Below are 17,951 nucleotides of genomic sequence, written 5' to 3'. Positions count from 1 at the left end.
CTAATGAATAAGATGCTGTAAGTCAAGAAGAAATGATAACAGAAAGGTTATATACAAGTAAATATTTTCTACTGCAATGTTCCAGATATGACCCTGAATGTAGTTACTGTTAAACTTTCATATAGATATCCATGACAAATGAATAGACCTGCTGCAGACTGCTTCCCCTGCCTGTTTCTAACCAACTTAGAACTATGCTAAATAGGATTTTTTTAGATGGAATATTTAGTACCTCTGTTGATTCTCTTCTCAGGTTTTAGCTTTTATAATAGTCAACTCATGTGTGCCCAGAAAGTTGGTTCTTAAGACTTAACTAATAATAGACTCTGGTGTCCATTACAGAAGAAAAATTTTATAGAACCTAGACTATTAATTTTTGCAAGATTCTGCCTTGACTATTAAACTGGTTATGATCAGCTTTACAAATATATAGTGACATATATCAGCTTTAAAAATATATAATGACACATATCTAAAATTGTAACAACTCATGAGATATTTAAAGACTTGTTAATTATTAAAAATGAGTAAAAATCAACTGTTTTATTGCAAAAATATGAAAATATTAACAAAAACTTTATTTACAATTATGCTACAAATATTTTCGTTTGTCTCTACTGATAAGCAGGCAAAATACTAGGCTTTAAAAATAGGAGATAGAATTTTGTATTTTTCACTTCTAGTATATCTCAGTGCCATAGTCGTCACAATTGTAATCAATTTAAATTGTAAAGTCATTTTAGCTATTTTGTCTTAGTGAGCATATTATATTTTTAAATGGCATTCAAGCAACCTGCCTGCAAAAAGGAGACTGCATTTCAATTAATGACTACTATAATTCAGTAAGATTATGGGGCCAGTTTTTTCTTTCCATATATATTTTCAAAGTAGATAATAACTTTCAGGAACATTTCTTAATTATAAGAACAAGTGAAATTTTTAAAAATTCATATACAATAACTTTATATTTCAGACACTTTAAAAATGTTATATATATCTCAGTTTTTAAGTCTGGGCTCTGGAGTCAGATTATCTGGATTAAAAGCCTAATTCTATTAGCAAGTTTTATGACCTTGAGTAAATTATTTAACCTGTCTAAGCCTGTATCTTCATTTGTAAAACTGGAATAACAGATTAATGTCACAGGCAAATTAAGAGGACTGAATGATAAAATATGTAAAGCACTTGTCTGACACATGATAATACTCAATAAATGCTAATAATAACAAGTACAAAGAAACCCTCTGTTTAGGGGATATTATATGCATATTATACATTCTTTTTGATAATTACTATTTGTGGATAATCATTCAGCAAATATTTCCTGAGTGTCTTTCATGTACAAGACACTGTGCTAGGCAGTAGAGATAGAAAGACTGTAAGACACAGTCCTTACTACCAAAAGCTGATTTTGGGGGAAGAAAGCAAATTAATCTGAGGATTAGTATGTTATAAAGTAAGAGCTTCAATTCTGTAAAGTACATGAGAACAGGGGACTTTAACATGAGAAGGTATGGCAGATAGGCTGGACTCATACATTTTCTTGCTAACTAGCTTCTTTGTCGTCTTCTGGTATAGAGGCTAGAAAACAAAATATTCTATAGCCTAGTTTTCCTTGCAAATGATATTAACCCGGAGGTTGAAGTTGCTGAAGAAAGCCCTTTTGCCCTTCCTCCCCGGGAGAAAGCCCTTTTGCCCTTCCTCCCTACTTCCTGCCTTAGCATTTGGACAGAAGACATGGAAGTGCAGCAGCCATCAATGATGTGACAGGACAAACGACAGCAAAAATGAAAAATCCTAGAATTCCAGTGGCACTGCTGAGTTACTGCACAACTTTGGACTTAAGAGATGACACCAACTCTTATTTCTTTAACCATCAATAGTTGGAGTTTTCTGTCATCTGCAGCTCAATGCATTCCTACTAGATATAGATAGACAGCTTTCCAAAAAGGTTTCTGAGCCAAGTTCGAAATGAGTAGGAATTATTCAAGTGAAGGTATCTGAGGACACAACTGGCAGAGGAAACAGCATCTACAAAGGTCTGGTGGGAGAGGGAGCATGAATTGTTGATACTGGGAGCTTATCTACAATATGCACCTTCTGGCTTTTTGAACCACTTTAGCCAGATGATTCCCAACTTCTCTATCTTCTAGTCTCTTGTTGGAGGGATTCAATACTCTCCCATCAGTGGTTTCACAGGGGAAGAATTCAATCTTAAAAGGTAAGTTCTATGACAATGAACATCAAAAGTGATCCCTGACTAATGATTAGACTTTAGAAACATAAATTTGTGGCAATTAAGTCAGTTAGATCCGTATTAACAATTTACACATACAACAGCTTCAACTGAAGCTGCAATGTGTGCTTATGATGTGCCATAGCATATAGCACATAGTATACAGTATTTATACTACAAGCACACCTTGTTTTACTGAGATTCCCAACTGAAGCTGCCATGTGTGCTTATGATGTGCCATAGCATACAGCACATAGTATATAGTATTTACACTATAAGCACACCTTGTTTTACTGAGCTTCCCTTTATAGCATTTTGCAGATATTCTGGGTTTTTTACAAATGGAAGGTGTGTGGCATCCCTTTGTTAAGCAACACTTTTCCTGCCTTATTTGCTTGCTTCATATCTGTATTTTGATTTTGCTAATTCTCACAGTATTTCAAGCTTTTACATCATTCTTTTTTTTTTTTTTTTTTTTTGTCCTTCTGTCTTTTTGAGGCCCGCACCCGCGGCATATGGAGATTCCCAGGCTAGGGGTCTAATCCGAGATGTAGCCACTGGCCTACACCACAGCTCACAGCAACGCCGGATCATTAACCCGCTGAGCAAGGCCAGGGATGAAACCCGCAACCTCATGGTTCCTAGTCAGATTCATTTCTGCTGAGCCACGACGGGAACTCCTTTTTCATCACTCTTATAAATTTATTAGTGATCTGTGATCAGTGATCTCTGATGTTGCTACTATGACTAGCTGAAGGTTCAGATGACTGTTACCATTTTTAGCAATAAAGTATTTTTTAATTAAGGTATGTACAGTTTTTTTAGACATAATGCTTTGCACACTTAATAGTCTACAGCATAGTGTAAAGATAATTTTTTTTTTTTTTTTTTGTCTTTTTGCTATTTCTTGGGCTGCTCCCGTGGCATATGGAGGTTCCCAGGCTAGGGGTCAAATCGGAGCATATGGAGGTTCCCAGGCTAGGGGTCAAATCGGAGCTGTAGCCTCCGGCCTACGCCAGAGCCACAGCAATGCGGGATCTGAGCCGTGTCTGCAACCTACACCACAGCTCACGGCAACGCTGGATCCTTAACCCACTGAGCAAGGCCAGGGATAGAACTCGCAACCTCATGGTTCCTAGTCGGATTCGTTAACCACTGCGCCACGACGGGAACTCCAAGATAATTGTTATATGCACTGGTAAACCAAAAAATCTGTGTGACTCGCTTTATTGTGATAGTCACTTTACTGCTGTGGTCTAGAACCAAATCCACAATGTCTCTAAGGTATGCCTGTAAGAAGTACTATTGTTACCTCATTTAATATCCATGACAACTTGGTAGGTTAGGTATTATTATTATCACCTCTTTTATGCAACTAAAATAGGTTAAAATTGTCCAAAATCAGACAATAATGGTTGGGGCAAAGATTCAAACACATGACTGCTAATTCTGTAGCCTCAGCTCAGAGCCATTCTATTATATTGCCAGTTTCCCTTAGTTTCTGACCTATTTATCCCACTTTACTTGCTTAAATCCTTCCTGAGTCTGTGCAATAAAGTTCTAGCTCCCCATCTGTACTCTGGCAATGAGTGGGGGAAGTGGTGGTTTGGGCTGGTTATCTTTTTACAGGTTAATGTGAGAGGAAGGGAAATACCTAAGGTGAGTAGAAAAGGGGGAGAGGGAAGAACCCTAGGAAAAAAAAATTTCTTTCCCTCTAAAGGAATGAGACAAATTTCTATTTTTAAGGACAAACTGTGAAGTAATTTCAAATAGATTCAAATATTTTAACAAGTACATGGTTTCTTGTTAAAAGGTCTCAACTTAAGGTGGTAACACTTCTTTATATTTTAAGCTGCAATATTCTTAATAATCGATTTGTTAGCCTATACTCATTCATTCATTTAACAAATATTTATTGATCAACCTCATGTGTCTTTTGGCATACTCCAATGAATATGTTCCTACACTCAAGAAGCTATGGACAAATAAAAATTCTAATTATGACTATCATAGATGTGATTACATAACACAAATAGAGGTAAGCCCAGGATATTAGAGGACCAAGGATGTATCAAACTCAGAGCTGGGAAATCACAGGCGGCTTTCCACAGCGGGTGATAACTTACTGCAAACTGCAGATGAATTTTACTGCAAACAGCAGCCTCCTTGGTAGTGCATGCAGCCTGTCGCCTGTATAGGTTGCCTTAAGAGACCTTGGAGACTGCCCTTTCCAGCAGACATTCATGACTGGCATGCTGTCCCCAGTCTAGACTCTAGACAAGTATGTGCAGTGCCTTTGGAAAGTCCAAAGGCACGATGGCCAGGGCACACATTAGCCAAGTCATAATGTCCATCTATGCCAAGCTGCAAAACAAGAAGCATGAGATTGAGGCCCTATTCAGGGCCAAATTCAAGTTCCCTGGTTGCCAGAAGTGGGGAATTTCTAAGAAGTGGGGATTTACTTATTTCAATGTAGATGAATTTGAAAGCATGTGCCAGAAAAGTGGCTTATCCTGGAAGACTGTGGGGTCAAGTATGTCCCTAATTACAGCCCCCCTGGACAAATGGCGGGCCCTGCACTCATGAGAGCCTTGGCGGCACTGTGCCCTCCTTAATGCCCACCAATAAATCCTACTTTCCTGTCCAAAAAAAAAAAAAGACTCATGAGATGAATCTTAAAATATAATTCAGTATGGCCAAAATAAATAAATAAATAAATAAAAGGGAGAGGATAATCTAGACCAGAGTTTTTCAACTTTAACATTACTGACAATTTGGGGCTGATAAGTCTCTTATAAGGTGATGAATTGTGGTTTGAGGGACGTTTAAACAGCATACATGTCCTCTACCCACTCAATGCTGGTAACACATTGAGTGTGAAAAACAAAAATGTCCCTACATGTTGTCAAATGTTCCCTGGAGGGGGCAAAACTACCTCCACTTGAGAATTACTGTTCTAGATCTGCACTATCCAAAAAGGTTGCCACTAGCCACTTGTGGCTATTAAATTTAAAAATAATTTAAAAAAATAATAATAATTGAAATAAAGTAAAATTAAAAGTTTGGTTCCTCAGTCACATTAGCCACATTTCAAGTGCTTAATAAATAGTTACATGTGTCTAATATGTGAAGTGGCCACCATATTGAACAGTGCATATACAGAACATTTCTACCACCATACAATGTTCTAATGGCATTGCTGTTCCAGACAGAGAGCATATACATTCTCTTCTCTTATTCTATAATTGTTCATTACAGCTTATTGATAGTCTTTGGAGGGAGCAGAGAAAGATGAGGTTAAACAAGAAAAGTAAAGCCTAAGTATGAAGGCTCTTCAGTCCCTTAGACAGAATAGGGAGCCAGTAAAAGGTCTTAAGGAGGGTGTAAAATAAAGAGAGTCACGTTTTATAAAGATGACTGCGATGATGCTGAAGAATGGAATGAAAGTGGGGAGATGAGAGGCAGGAAAATAGCTGCAGTATTTCCAACAAGTACGATGATCTAGATTAATGGAGTAGCAGTAGAGATAAACAAAATGGCATAGGATAGGAAGTGATAGGACTTGGTGACTGACTAGATGTGGGCAGATAAGAAAGAGGATAAAAATAAGAATAACTATCAGGTATTTAGGTTGGATATGTGAGTATATTCACTAAGAATGATGGCCCTCCAAGATGTTCATGTCCTAATCCTCTAATCCCTAGAACCCGTGAATCTATTACCTTACATGGTAAAAGAGACTTTGCAGCTGTGATTAAATCAATGACTTTGAGATAGGGACATTATCCTGGATTAGGTAGTAGGCCCAATGAAGTAAGTGTCCTAATAAAAGGGAAGCTGAGAGCGTCTGACTACAAAAAAGAGACACACCAGAATGACAGTGTAAGAAAGACTCGAGCAGCCACTGCTGGCCTTAAAGATGCAGCCATTTAAAAGCTATAAAAGACAAAAGAATCAGATTCTCACCTAGAGCCTCCAAAAGAACTGAGCCCTCCTGACACCTTCATCTCATCTTAATGAGACCACTGTAAGACTACTGACCTATAGAACTATAAGGTAATAAATCTGTGTTGTTTTAAGCCTCCAAGCTTATGATGACTGTTACAGTAGCAACAGAAACAAATACAAACAGGTTCAGAATGTGGGATATGATATAGTAAGACTAGTTCTGGAAAAGTTGAATTTGAAGTGCATATGCGACATCTTAGCAAAATTGATCAATTGATAATAGTTGGCTATATGGGTCTGGAGCTTAAGCTGAGGATACATAATTAGGAGTATGGTGGGATTAATTGAAACCCTCAAAATAGATGAGATCACCATGGGCAAACACAAACAGAATGCAGAGGACTTAGGTTGTGGAACAGAGGTCCTTGAAGAAACTGGGAAGGAATAGCCCAAGAGACAACAGAAAAACCAGGATAGTGTAGCATCTAATGAATTAAAAGAATGAGAATGAACTAAAACAAGGTGGGGCTAAGAGTATGGTCAACAGAGTCAAATGAAAATGGGTTGTCAAATTAGGAACTGAGATTGTCCATCATATTTGAAAATAAGAGGTCATGGTATCCTTGGTAAGCACAAGTTTTAGAGGAGTGGTTTTTAGGAGAAGATTTGTTACTAGAGTAGAAGACTGAATGGAAGGTGAGACATGAAACTGAATTCAGTCTACATTCTGACTAAACTTTGACTTTCTTCTTTCAAAACAAAGGAGGAAGACAGGGTGGTAGATAAAGAAGGACTTTATTTATAGATTGAAAAAAAAATAAGCACTTAACTATTAATGGGGAAAGGCCAATAGAAAATGAGAGACTAACACCGTAAGAGAGATAATAAATGAAGTGAATTCTGAGACGAGATGGGATCCAGGGCCTAAACAGAGGAGATCAACCTCTAAATAGGCAGAAAAATATTTCTTCTTTTGGGAGAAAGGGAAGGAAGACAAGGTACACAAGTGAGGAACTACTGAGTTGGGAATAAGAAGTGGAATTAATTTTGTGGAATATCTATACTGCATCTCCCTACTTTCTCAGAGAAGTAGGAGGTGAAATCATTGGCTGACAATAGGAGGAGAAGAAATGAGTTTAGGAACTTTAGTTAAAGAATCTAAAGTTAGAACACATTTGTTGTCCATTTTCTGAAGACAGAGGCATACATTCTGCTGTCATTGGATGGAATGTTCTTAGAGAAAAAAAAGCAAATGAGATGACTCCATCTGAAGGCAACTTTTTTTTTTTTTTTTTTTTTTTAGGGCCGCACTTGCAGCATACAGAGGTTCCCAGGCTAGTGGCTGAATCGGAGCTGTAGCTGCAGGCCTGCACCACAGCCACAGCAACTCAGAATCTGAGTTGTGTCTATGATCTACACCATGGCTCATGGCAACCCCAGATCCTTAACCCACTGAGTGAGGCCAGGGATCAAACCTGTGTTCTCATGGATGCTAGTCAGATTCATTAACCGCTGAGCTATGACGGGAACTCCTGAAGGCAACTTTTGAACTGTGTGTGGTACAGAGAGTAGGCAGTTCAGCGTTTGACATAACTGAGAAGGCAATGTACCAAGCAGAAGAAAGACACAGAAATAGCTTCAAAATCTATACAAAGCCCTATGTAGATTTGGAATCTATTGCTGAGTATTAAGCTGTATATGGATAGAGGAAAACTCCATGAGGCAGGGCAAAGAGTTACGAGGAAACTATAACTGTCTAACATGCTCAAATTTCAATCAGACAGAACTGAGAGATCTAGTCAACACCTAAGGAATACAGTATAGACACCAGAATGGTAATATTTTAGTATAAAAGCTGAACTAGCTCTAAATCTAGCCATTCTAGACTTAGCCCAACAAAGCTTAAAGACAGCCTCAAAAGGATCAAGTCAATTTGCAAATAGTTTAGCTGCCAGCCACAGAAAATTTCAATACACTTTAAAGAAAGAGACATCCTAAATAAATACTAAACTAAAAATCACTAGATATGAAAAGAATCAGAAAAACATGATTCTATAGTTCCAACAAAAATTCAGTAAATAAAAAGACTTGAGATAATATACTTAGCAAACAGACTTTAAAATAGGTATAACAGACATGCCAAAGGATTTAACAAGGAAAGAAATAGAGGATATAGGAGTTCCCGTTGTGGCTCAGTGAGTTAAGAACCCAACATAAAGTCCACGAGGCTGTGGTTTCAATCCCTGGCCTCACTCATTTTAAGGATGTTTGCCACAAGCTGTGGCACAGGCTGCAGATGCAGCTCAGATCTAGTGTTGCTGTGGCTCTGGTGTAGGCTGGTAACCACGGAACCTCTGGTACAGGAACTTCCATATGCCACAGGTGTAGCCATAAAGAGAAAATAGAAAAGAAAAAAAAAGAAAAGAAATAGAGGATATTAAAAAAAGAAACAAAACAAAAACAAGTGAAATTTCTAGAATGTAAAAATTACAAGATCTGGGAGTTCCTGTCATGGCACAGCAGAAACAAAGCCGACTACAAACCATGAGGTTGCGGTTCAATCCCTGGCCTCATTCAGTGGGTTAAGGATCTGGCGTTGCCATGGACTGTAGTGTAGGTCACAGACACAGCTTGGATCTGATGCTGCTGTGGCTGTGGTGTAGGCTAGCAGCTGCAGCTCCGATTTGATCCCTAGCTTGGAAACCTCCATATGCTGTGGGTGTGGCCCCAAACAGAGAAAAAAAAAACTACAAGATCTAAAATGGATAATTCCCAACAAGGACCAACTGTACAGCACACAGAATGATACTCAATATTTTGTAGTAACTTTTAAGGAAAAATAATCTAAAAAGGAACACACACACACACACACACACACACACACACACATAAACAACTGAATCACTGTGCTGTCCACTGGATACTAACATGACATTATAAATCAAATATACTTCAAAAAAAAATAACAAATTCAAATAAAGAAAAAATGGGTAATTCACTGAATGAAATTTATAACAAATTAGATATTTAAAGAAGATTAAGGAATTTGATGATGTTAATGATTAATAATAATGATAATAAAGAAATAGAAATTATTAAAAATGAAGCAAAAAGAGAAAAAAAAAAAAAAAAAAAAAAACCCTAAACATAGCCTTAGTGACTGTGAGAAATTACTGAAGAGTGCAGTGTATACAGAGTTTAAGTCTTAGGATGGAAGTGGGTGAAGCAGAGTTTCTGAATGGATGTAAATTTTAGAAAAAGTATAAACTTACAAGTTTGAAGCCCAGTAAACCACCAGCAGAAGAAAAACAAAGAAAACAATATTAAAGCTATAAAATTGCTGAAAACCACTAATAAATAATCCTAAAGGAAAACAGAGGAGAAAAGAACACACTACATACAATGAAAAGAGATAAGAATGACTGCAAACTTCTCAATAGAGTCTATGCAAGCCCAAAGAAAATGGATCTGCATTTCAAAAATGCTGAAAGAAATAAATACCTAGAATTCTATACCCAGTAAAATATCCTTTGTACATCAAGGGAAATTAAAGACCTTTTTCAGAAAAACTAAAACTGAGAGGATTAATCAATAGTAGACCTACACTACAAGAAGATAAATAGCAAAATGGTATATGTACACACTCATCCACAGAAGACAAAGCTTGTCAGATTGGTTAAGAAAGACACAAGAATGTGCTGTCAACAAAACAAAACACTTTAACTGTAAAGATCTAGATTGCTTAAAAGAAAAAGGATGAAAAAAGCCACACAAACATTAATTATAAGAAGGATGGAAGTACAATGGTAATATCAGACAAAGCAGACTTGAAAAGCATCAAATGTTATCAGAGATAAAAATGGAAATATCATAAAGAATCAGGTCATGAAGAATACATAAAAGTCCTAAATAGTTGTATGCTTATTAATAGCTTCAATACATGACAGGATCAGAGAGAAAAAAAAATTCACAACCACAAATATGAGATTTTAGCATCCCTCACAGTAACTGAAGTAACAAGTAAAAAATAAATCAGAAAGGAAAAATATCAGGAAAAAAACAATAACCAACTGGATCCAACTGAGATATATATAAGAATATATATGTATATGATACATAGATGGATAGATTGAGAGAAAGAGAGAGAGCAGTCGAGCCAATAACAGTAGAATATAAATTCTTTTCAAGTACATGTGAAATATTCACTAAGATATACCACAGACAAGATTCAATAAATACTCTGAAACTGATCAGCCTATATCTAAGTGTTCCATGGGTACAAATAAGTCAGAATGGAAAACAGACAAAAAATTTAACTGAATGATGACGAAAACATAACAAGATTTATGGAATAAAGCTAAACCAGTGCCTAGAGGATTATCTACATCATTAAACTCTTACAATGAAAAAAAAAAAAGTTTAAAGCTTCCTTGTTGAAGGACAAGAAAATAAAGAGTAAATTAAAGCCAAGGTAAGCAGAAGAAAACATAGAATACATAGTAGAGAAGAAAGAAACAAAATGGAAAACTGACAAACAGGAAAGAAAATAAAGTCAAAACTTGATAAAGTAATAAAATTATTAAATATAATTGATTTTATTTATAAAATTATTAAACCTCTAGCTAAATTGATTGATAAAAAAGAAAGAAGATACATTTCATTATCAGAAATGAGAAGAAACTGCTACAAATCCTACAGATAGTAAAGGACAAAGAAATACTGTGAACTACATTATAATAACAAATTCACTAACACAGGCAAAATGAACAAATTCCTTGAATGACACAAATACCAAAACTGCATTAAGAAGAAATTTAACAATTTAATAACTCTATAATAAAGAAACTGAGTTTATAACTGAACCCTTTTCTAGATAGTTTCACTAGTGAAATCTATCATAAACATTTAAAGAAGAAATAATATTAATTCTAAAAAATTCATTCAGAAAATAAAGGGAAAAAACCTCCAAAATCATTACACGAAGCAAACTTTACCCAGATATCAAAAACAAAAAGATATTACAAGAAAAAAGCAGGAGCTCCCATTGTGGCTCAGTGGTTAATGAATCCAACTAGGAACCATGAGGTTGCGGGTTTGATCCCTTGCCTTGCTCAGTGGGTTAAGGATCTGGCGTTGCCGTGAGCTGCAGTGTATGTTGCAGACGTGGCTCGGATCTGGCATTGCTGTGGCTCTGGTGTAGGCCAGTGGCTACAGCTCCAATCAGACCCCTAGCCTGGGAACTTCCATATGCCATGGGTGTGGCCCTGGAAAAGACAAAAAGAAAAGACTAAAAAAAAAAGAAGAAGAAAGCAGATCAAAAGCCCTAATGAACACAGATGACAGTCTTTTAAAAAATTAGCAAATCCAATGGAGCAACATATAAAAGTATAATGTAACACATGGAAGTATATGTACCATATGCAGTTTATCAGGGGAATGCAAAGATGCTGATTTTGGAAAATCAAACAGTATAATCCACCATGTTACAGAATAACGGATAAGTACCATGTGATTATTTCAATAAGCACAGAAAAATAATTTGAAAAAATCCAGTATGTATTTATAATGAGAAAACCTTCTTAGCAAAATAGGAACAGAAGGGAATGTGCCCAACTTGAAAAGAGAATTCATAAAAAAGCTAATGCTAACAACATCATATTATAAGGTGAATGAAGAAATGGCTTTCCCTGACAACAAGGAAAGGAAATCCAATTCTCACAATTTCTATTCAATATTGAACTAGAGACAGAAGCTGTGCAATAAGGTGAGAAAAATGAATAAATATTTAGATATATTCATGGATAATATGATTGGTTTGGTATAAAATCCAAAAAACTCACCATCTTCTATGTGAACTTAGCTTGTATACTATAATATAAATATTAGCAACAAACACTGGGTAACAAACATTTTCCAATGCCATTCATGCTAACATTCCAAATCTTAAAATATTCAGGAATAACTTAAGCAAAATATATATAAAACCTACACACAGAAAACTATAAAACACTGCTGAGAGAAATTATATAAGAACCAATTAATATGGAGATACCATGCCCATGAATCAGAAAACCTGTCATTAAGATGTCAACTGGTCCCAAATTGATCTATAAATTCCCTGTAATACCAAACAAATCACAGTAGTCCTGCTTCGTTTTTAAAATTATTTATTTATTTATTTGTTTATTTAGTCTTTTTAGGGCCATACCCACAGCATATGGAAGTTCCCAGGCCAGGGGTCGGTTGAATCAGAGCTGCAGCTGCCAGCCTACAACAGAGCCACAGCAATGCAGGACCCGAGCTGCGTCTGCAACCTACACCACAGCTCATGGCAATGCCAAATCTTTAACCCACTGAGGCAGGCCAGGGATTGAACCTGCGTCCTCATGGATACCACTTGGGTTCATTACCACTAAGCCATGATGGGAACTCCCCCAGTAGATTTGTTTTGTGATAGAAATTGAAAAGATTATTCTAAAATTTGTATGGAAATACCAAAAAATTTTAATCATTGTATTACCTAATGTCCAGACTTTCTAACAAAGCTACCATAAACAAGACAATGTGGTGATGTCATAATGAAAAGAGATAGCAACTGATGGAATAAACAGACTAGCAAAAGACCCAAATGTAATGATTTTTGATGTAGGAAGTGACTGGGGAAGGGAAGACTTTTCAACAAATGGTGCTGTTCTGGAACAACTGGCTATCTATCCATATGGTAAAATATAAAGACTACAGTTCACCAAACACAAATTTAAATCTCAATGTTCACAAACTTAATAGAATTGGTTTTAGCTATAAAAATTTTTAGAAGAAAACATGATGAAATCTTTGCAAGAAAGTTAAGATGTCTATAACAGGTGGAATGAATAGGCCAAGAAATCCTCCCCTCAAAATAATTCTAAAATTATGCAAATGGTCAAAAAGAATGATTTTAGTTTCGGAAACTGATAAAAGGCAACATACTGAGAAGTGTTTAATCATTAAAAATGGTGAATTTCAAGTAATAACTGCGTCTATTTTACTCTTGCCTGGGGCTTTTCCTATGACTTATTCCACATGTATAGTAGTGTTACCAGGAGGATGTGGCCCATGATTAGACACAAAAAGGAAAACATGATGACAATGAATCAAATTATAGGGAATCTTAGTAAAAATATAGAAACTAGAATACAGAGAGAGATAATCAGAAAAAAAAAAAAAAAAAAAAAAAAGCCCCAGGGACTGGAGGGATAAAATCAATCATTTTGACATCTGGGCAATGGTAGCTTCCTAAGAAGAGGAGAATCCAAGGAACAGAAAAAGTATTTGAAGGAATAATGGCTGAAAACCTCCCCAAATCAGATTAACCTACAGATGCAAAATCAGCAAACCCCAAATCAGATAAACACAAAGTGATTCATACCTACACATATATTAGCCAAACTATTGAAAGCAAGTATAGGTGGATGAGTGAACAAGTGAATGAAATTTATTAATGAATCCTGATAGTGACATAGCAACAAGAGAAAAACAACTCATGTACCAGAAAATGTATGATTAATGACTGACTTCTCATCAGAAACAATGAAGGCCAAAAAGCAGTGGAATGACATATTCAAAGAGATGAAACTAAAAAAAAAAATTCCTGTTAATCAAGAATTCTATACATAGCAAAACTATCTTTAAAAACAGAAGGTAAAATAAAGACATTTACAGATAAATACAGATCAAGAGAATTCATTATGAGCAAACCTGCTTTATAGGAAATACTAAAGGAAATCCTTTACAGCAAATAAATTATCCTTAATTCCTTTCTGCTTTTTCCTCCATATTCAAAACATCAGCAAGGAAGACCTATTGGCTTTATATCCAAAATATATATGCCTTTATATCCAAAAATCCATCTATTTTTCCCCATTTTCCACTGCCATTATCAGAGTGAGAGCTACACACATTCTCATCTGGACTTTTCTAATAGCCTAACTGGTTTTCCCAGTTATTCCCATACAACAAAGAGTATACAAATCAAAAAACAAAAAGCAAACAACAAACAAAATACCAGGACCATAGTAATCTCCTTACTTAAAGCTTTTAAATTGGCTTTCCGTGTACTCAATTAAATCTAAACTATTTTCCATAGCTAAATAAGCCCTATTTGAACTTTTTATTTATCATCTTCTCTTCCCTTCTTAAATTCTAGCACACCGAGTTCTTCATATTCTTCAAATACCCCAGACATCCCTGCTTCAAAATATTTGTTATTATTGTTCCCTTTGCCTAATGTGCCATAGGCAGATCCTTACACAAGACTGGCTTCTTATTTTTCAGGTCTCCTCTCAGATGTCATTTCCTCAAAGACACTTTTCCCAATCACCCAATCTAAGGTTACTCTACCCACCATCAGTTGTCTCCACTTGTCTTTTAAAAATTTTTTAATGGCATTTATCATTATCTGAAGCTAATATGCTTACTAATTTTACCATTCATTCAATGTCTATTTCATTCAGTAAAATGTAAAGTTCGTGAGGAGAGACATCTTACTATCCTGTTTATCAAGTACATAAAACTTTAACACTCATGCTAAAATATAAACACTTCTGAACTCCTAAAAGATTAAAAAACTTTTTGTTCTTATTTGGGATTTTATAAATGCCATATTTAATCAATTATACCAGTCTTCTACCTCAATATTCTCAATTAAAAGGAAAAAAAACTGTATAATTCCCCAACAGTATTCCAGATACTAACAACAACAACAAAAAAGCAGATGGTCTTAGATATGAAAAGCAAGTGGCCTTGTTTACCATTGCATTCTGACACCCAGAACAGGGTCTAGCACAGACTAATTAGGCAATAATTACTGAGAGATCAATAAACAATGAGACTCTTAAGAGCTGGGACAATCAGAAAATGCTCAGGGGTGGGGTCACGCCTCCATCCCCAGTCACAGCTTTCTGAGGTCTTAAGAGCACTACTGAATGTATGTTAACATACTGAATTCCTTGAGGGCAAGGAAGAACGTCCTTTTTATTTTGTATCCCTTATATCTAGCATTGGAAGACAGAGGTGCTCAATAATTATTTTTTTTCAAGTAAATGCTAAAGCATCAGTTTCTTCATTTGTAAAAGGGAAGTAACAAGATTATCTATTTCCAAGGGTTGTAGAGAAAGAAAAAAAAAAAAAAGATAATAAAGAGTAAGTGAAAGGAAAAGGGGAAAACATCCCCACAAAGTCCTCTTTCTCAACTATCAGGTTGGAAAGGCATAGGAGAACTGACCAAATTACCTCTTTTCTATCAAATACTCTTATTTATTCATCTACCTAGAAGCTAATAATAATATAAGAAGATCACATACTATTTCAGCACCAGACACTACAGACCCTTGTTCCCCAACAAAAAAAAGTTGGCTTATAAAGAAGACCTACACCTGAATAAGAAAGTTCTGACATCACAAGCAGAAAGGACTAACTATAGTGACATTGTGGGAAACCTAACAGTGCAAAACTCGATGAATATTCTAGAGCCTAGGGCATATTCCATTAATAAAGATTTCCATGAAAGAAGTCAGTACTATTCCAGTAGTGTCAGTAGCAGCAGATGTCTTCCTTCATATGTTTAACAGTAGATCTAGGGAACTACAAATACAACCCAAATTTAAAATATTTTTGTGACTTTAATTCATGAAGCCCAGCAACCCAAAAAAAAAAGGTAGATGGAACAAAAACTTACCAATGAAGTATTTTTAAAAGCTTTCATTTAACAAATTATTATAATCTGTAAGATCCAAACTAAACGTAAACTATTATTTTGGCCATTTTGAAGTCTAGCAACCCAAATATGAAAAATATGCTATCATAACAAAACTAATCCATCGAACATCTTAAATTTTTTTTCTTTTTTTGTCTGTTTGCCATTTCTTGGGCCGCTCCTGCGGCATATGGAGGTTCCCAGGCTAGGGGTCGAATTGGAGCCGTAGTCACCGGCCTACACCAGAGCCACAGCAACGCGGAATCTGAGCCGCGTCTGCAACCTATACCACAGCTCACGGCAACGCTGGATCCTCAACCCACTGAGCAAGGGCAGGGATTGAACCCGCAACCTCATGGTTCCTAGTCGGATTCGTTAACCACTGCACCATGACGGGAACTCCATCTTAAATTTTTTAAAATAAATTCTTTAAGAATTATTACAAAAGAAAATATTCACTTTATTAAATGCTGAAGTGATCTTTAGTGAGTTAAGCTTCAAAATATGCATTTGCCTCAGATTAGGATTTCATTATTTATGAGATATAGGAAAGTATCTAGATAGCATATAGCCAGTTCACTCCTAGAGTTATAATTAAAGGTCAAATTTTATTCACTAAAATTGAGTTATACTTAAAATAAATATTTACTCAAAATAATATATTTTACATACTGGAAAGAAACATAACAAAAGAAGTTTAAAATTATTTTACTTACCAAAATGCAGTCCACTTTAGATTGTATAGTTTTGCTAAAAGAAAAAGAAAGTTAGGTTAATAAGAATGATAAATTTATTAAATTTTCAAAATATTCTCAAACAGACATGGTAATTCATTACCCATACTATGAAAAAATAAGTAAAGCTCCTTATTAGGATTAGGCATTATACCCTAAAACTACATTTTTTTCACAAAGCAAAAAAAAAAATCTATTTCTCACTCACTGGACTAAATTCAATCCTAAAGCATGATGAGAATATTTTCTGAGTTCACTGCTATAGTCACTCTATTGTTAATGTTGTAGATGTTCTGAATAAACAATTAAGTTTCTAATGATACATAAAGTATAGATGTATTATTACACATAGAAATAACTTAACAATGAATTAAGATTTTTTACTGTATGCCTGCCACTCTGGGCAACAATTTATTTATCATTTAAAACCCATAATGGTATAATACTATCTGTGTTTCGAACGGCTTGTTACAAAGTAGGTTCTTTTCCCCTCCTTTCTTTCTTGCTTTCCTGTACACACACACACACACACACACACACACACACACATCCAAGAAAGTAATCCGAGGACATAAAAGTAATAATAAAGATTAGCTAATATGGTAATAAATTGGCAAAGACTATATATAGAAATAAATAACACAAAAAGTCCCTATATGTCAATTTAACTGAACTACTGAATATAAGTGAGCAATTAATATATAATACAAATGAAGCCAGTATAAAATAACTGAATTGTCATTTGGATTTTACTAAAGTGCAAAAGCAATGAAATCATGCATAAGTTCAGACAGTTTATATACAATCTTTAAAAGATGTTAAAAACCAAATTATCTTCCATAAAAGGTTCTAGAGCCAAATAAATGCTTAAAAAGTAGCTATTTACCTTTGTATCTAGCTATATAGTTAGTCTGTAGAGTAAGCAAAAATCAGTATTTAAAATCATAATTCAGTTAATGCAATCAGTAACCTCAAAACTTTATACCTGTACTTGAATTTCCAAATTTCATTTTTTTAAATAACAAAGAATGACTGGATTAAGTTCAATTGCAAGGTTGAGAATGACTAAAAGAAAAAGAAATTACACCTCTAGGTAAGAGAACATGAAATACCCTTCTCACAATCCCATAGGTCTTTTAGAAGTTTTAAATATTTTGGGATTGTGTGTATAGCTTCTCACTCATTAGCAGCTAAAATGTGCTGTTCTTCTTAATAACTCCCACAGTTTCCCTGAGTTAAGAGGGTATCCTATAGATTAAGAATTGCGATTAAACAATCCCACTCTTGAGTATATACCTAA

General features: G+C 35.2%; 1 protein-coding gene and 1 pseudogene across 3 annotated transcripts in view; one reads left to right on the top strand and one right to left on the bottom strand.

The window, feature by feature from the left end:
• The window catches only part of RFX7 (regulatory factor X7), a 137,032-nt gene that overhangs the window by 62,679 nt on the left and 56,402 nt on the right, over positions 1-17,951 (bottom strand). For all 3 annotated transcript variants that reach the window (XM_084969491.1, XM_021094854.2, XM_021094836.2), the window contains one exon: positions 16,634-16,667. In XM_084969491.1, the coding sequence (XP_084825617.1) occupies positions 16,634-16,667 (34 nt within the window). The remainder of the gene's footprint in view (positions 1-16,633; positions 16,668-17,951) is intronic.
• LOC146406351 (small nucleolar RNA SNORA70) lies at positions 4,369-4,462 on the top strand (annotated as a pseudogene).

Source organism: Sus scrofa, chromosome 1, assembly GCF_054392235.1.
Source record: "Sus scrofa isolate SSC_HxYL_T2T_F1_AM1 chromosome 1, Sscrofa_HxYL_maternal_Yorkshire_Landrace_v2.0, whole genome shotgun sequence".
NCBI lineage: Eukaryota > Metazoa > Chordata > Mammalia > Artiodactyla > Suidae > Sus > Sus scrofa.
Note: the sequence above shows the minus strand (reverse complement) of the source record. Positions and strands in the feature narration are given on the sequence as shown.